The sequence below is a fragment of the Penaeus monodon genome, chromosome 8 (assembly GCF_015228065.2).
Source record: "Penaeus monodon isolate SGIC_2016 chromosome 8, NSTDA_Pmon_1, whole genome shotgun sequence".
Classification (NCBI taxonomy): Eukaryota; Metazoa; Arthropoda; class Malacostraca; order Decapoda; family Penaeidae; genus Penaeus; species Penaeus monodon.
Window position 1 is genome coordinate 30,502,543 of NC_051393.1, and position 2,500 is coordinate 30,505,042.

The 2,500-nt window shown below is 42.2% G+C and overlaps 1 protein-coding gene across 1 annotated transcript in view; it reads right to left on the reverse strand.

Annotated features, from left to right (window-relative positions):
- LOC119575927 (beta-1,3-galactosyltransferase 5-like) overlaps positions 1–441 on the reverse strand; it is a 69,794-nt gene extending 69,353 nt beyond the window's left edge. The window contains exon 1 of the mRNA XM_037923460.1: positions 229–441. Within this exon, the coding sequence (XP_037779388.1) occupies positions 229–441 (213 nt within the window). The remainder of the gene's footprint in view (positions 1–228) is intronic.
- Positions 442–2,500: the final 2,059 nt, after the last annotated feature.

A 2,500-nucleotide genomic window follows, 5' to 3' on the forward strand; every position in this document is an offset into this window, starting at 1 on the left:
TTTTCTTTATTGCAATCTATTGATTAAGGTGTACGAGAAAAATCGACATGGTACAAGCATACAATATAACAAAAACAGAGGGAAGGCATCCAGTGAGGCAACACCGACAGAAGAAAGACAAAACAAACACTGGTATCCTTCTCGAACGACCACGAATGTAACACAATGTAGTAAAGTAGTGGGAAAGTCTAGTAACCACATAATTTTTTTTTCACAGCTTTTACTTACATTCTCGACCGTCAGTGAATACGAAGTGCGTTTCAAATCGTGGCTCCGATTCTGTATGGGCACATCGCTTCTCTCTCGACCATCACGCCTCTCACTATACTTGTCACCGGCAAAGTGAAGATAGAGGAGAGATGCGATGCTATATGCTGTAATTATGCCAGCCACAATATAGCGAATAAACCTATGCTTTCGTTTGCCATTATGGCATGCCATGCTGCTCCTGCTTTCTTGTATGAAATGCTGTATTTGACCAACGGCGATATTTCATGGGAGAAAAAACAATGTGTGAGGGTGTTTTCCACAGGGCACTGATAAATATATACTTCAATACCCGCTCTCGTTAATCCCCATAAAGCAGACATCCTCGCGCTGCGACTGGAATGAAGTGGTTGATTTCAGAACCTTCGTAGCATAAGTATTATTGTTAACCAGTCTGCCTTTGCCACAAGGAAAAGGCAAGATTTTTCTCTTTTTCCTCTTTCCACTTTTCACTCTTCGGTAGAGGAAATTGACACGGAAGGAAAAACTATTTTAAGAATTGGATAAACCATTTTATTATAGAAATGTTATATTTTGTGTCCTAAAGGTATATGAAGTCTAATAATATACAGAAAGTATTTGGAGAGGGATTTCTTCTATACCAGTAAAAATCTATCATTGTTGATTTTCACTGTTGTCAGCGTGCATGCAGCCACTCGTTTTCCGTTTATGTAGCTATGCTTGGTCTCGGGAAATTTATTATGTTCACAAAATATTAAGACTGCTGAATAAACTCATATTTGCTATACAATTCTCTAGTTCGACCAAATACTAGATGTTAACGGTACTAGTAGAGTTCTCTCGGAAAATAATACACTATTTTATTCAAAAATAATCATGCACTGTGACTGAGATAATCTTGCTTGTGTTTATTTTATGGATGTGTAAACCATTCATTTTCTTAAAGTGATATTTTTCTCAAAATATTCTCTTATATTTAAACATGACACAGTACGTACAGTAGGAATATAGTTATACTATTGAATCATATATTTTAAGTATCACCAATCAATAATATTTTCAAACACTTTTTGCATATGTTTTTTTTTATATGAGGAATATATTGTTCCATCGAATGTCTCTGGCTTTAAACAATAACGAACGAAAACGGCACTTCCTGTGAAAATCAATTAAGGGTTCGCCAGAAAATATTTCTGTCCATTTGCGGATAAAACCAAACAAGCATTGCCCAATGTCCGCCGGCTTCAAAGCCTCGAAGCAGTGTCCGCCGCCGTTGAAGTGACTGACGTCCGCCGCCTGCGCTAGCAGGCCCGTTATGTAGACGTCGTCCACCCACAGGAAAGGGACAATCCGACAAGCGTCGAGTAACCTCGGTACGAGTTTCGTTCGCAGGAACCAGACAACCGCCGGAGCAGTACGTAGGATATTCGGCGTCTGGAAATTCCCATTCGTTCACCTTCCAACGCCGGTCCGCAAAACAGGCTCTTCTTTGTGATTGCAGATGAAGCGGTCTTTGGATGTTTCGTCGAGCGCTTTCAGCCTCTCCATGTAAGTGAATATGTCGATGAAAGTGTCATCGTCAGAATGGAGGGGTCCAGGGCACTCGTCCGCAGTGTCTGCGATCCACGCCAAGGCGGTCAGGCCTTTGTACGTGAGGAGATGATAATCATCGTCGTAGTCGCCCTGCGGAAGAGAGGGAGAAAGAATGACTCTCCACACTATTGTATAGTGTTCTGCACTGTACCTTGTACTTTGCAAAAAGGGAAATTTCCAAGGGAATGAATGCTTGTAAGTATCATGATTTCGGAGAGTCCCTTAATATGTATATGATTTAAGTCATTAGTATGATTAATACATGGTCTCACCTGGACGATGTCATGGTACCGCTGACTTTCCTCCTGAACAATCTGCCTCTCCCTCTCGTCCTTGGCTCGTCCCACCATGAACACGGCGGCGATGTCCACGCCGAGGCCAGACGCCGTGGCGTTGGCCCAGGTGGAGCGGGTCTCCTGCCTCTCCTGCACGCGGCTGATGGCCGAGTGGACGTAGGCGATCACCTGCAGGCGAGGACGCCGCCGGCAGAAGTCCGCCTCTTCTATCAGGAATACTTTAGGTGCTTTGTACGACCCGACTCAGATATCCAATTTTCACCTCTTTTCGCCCAATCCTCCTGGAAGAATGTTAGTTTTATTTAATCAATTATAAAATAATTATCATTTATGTGTAGCAGTAATAAATTGTGAGATCGTGTTACATTACACTAATGCGACAA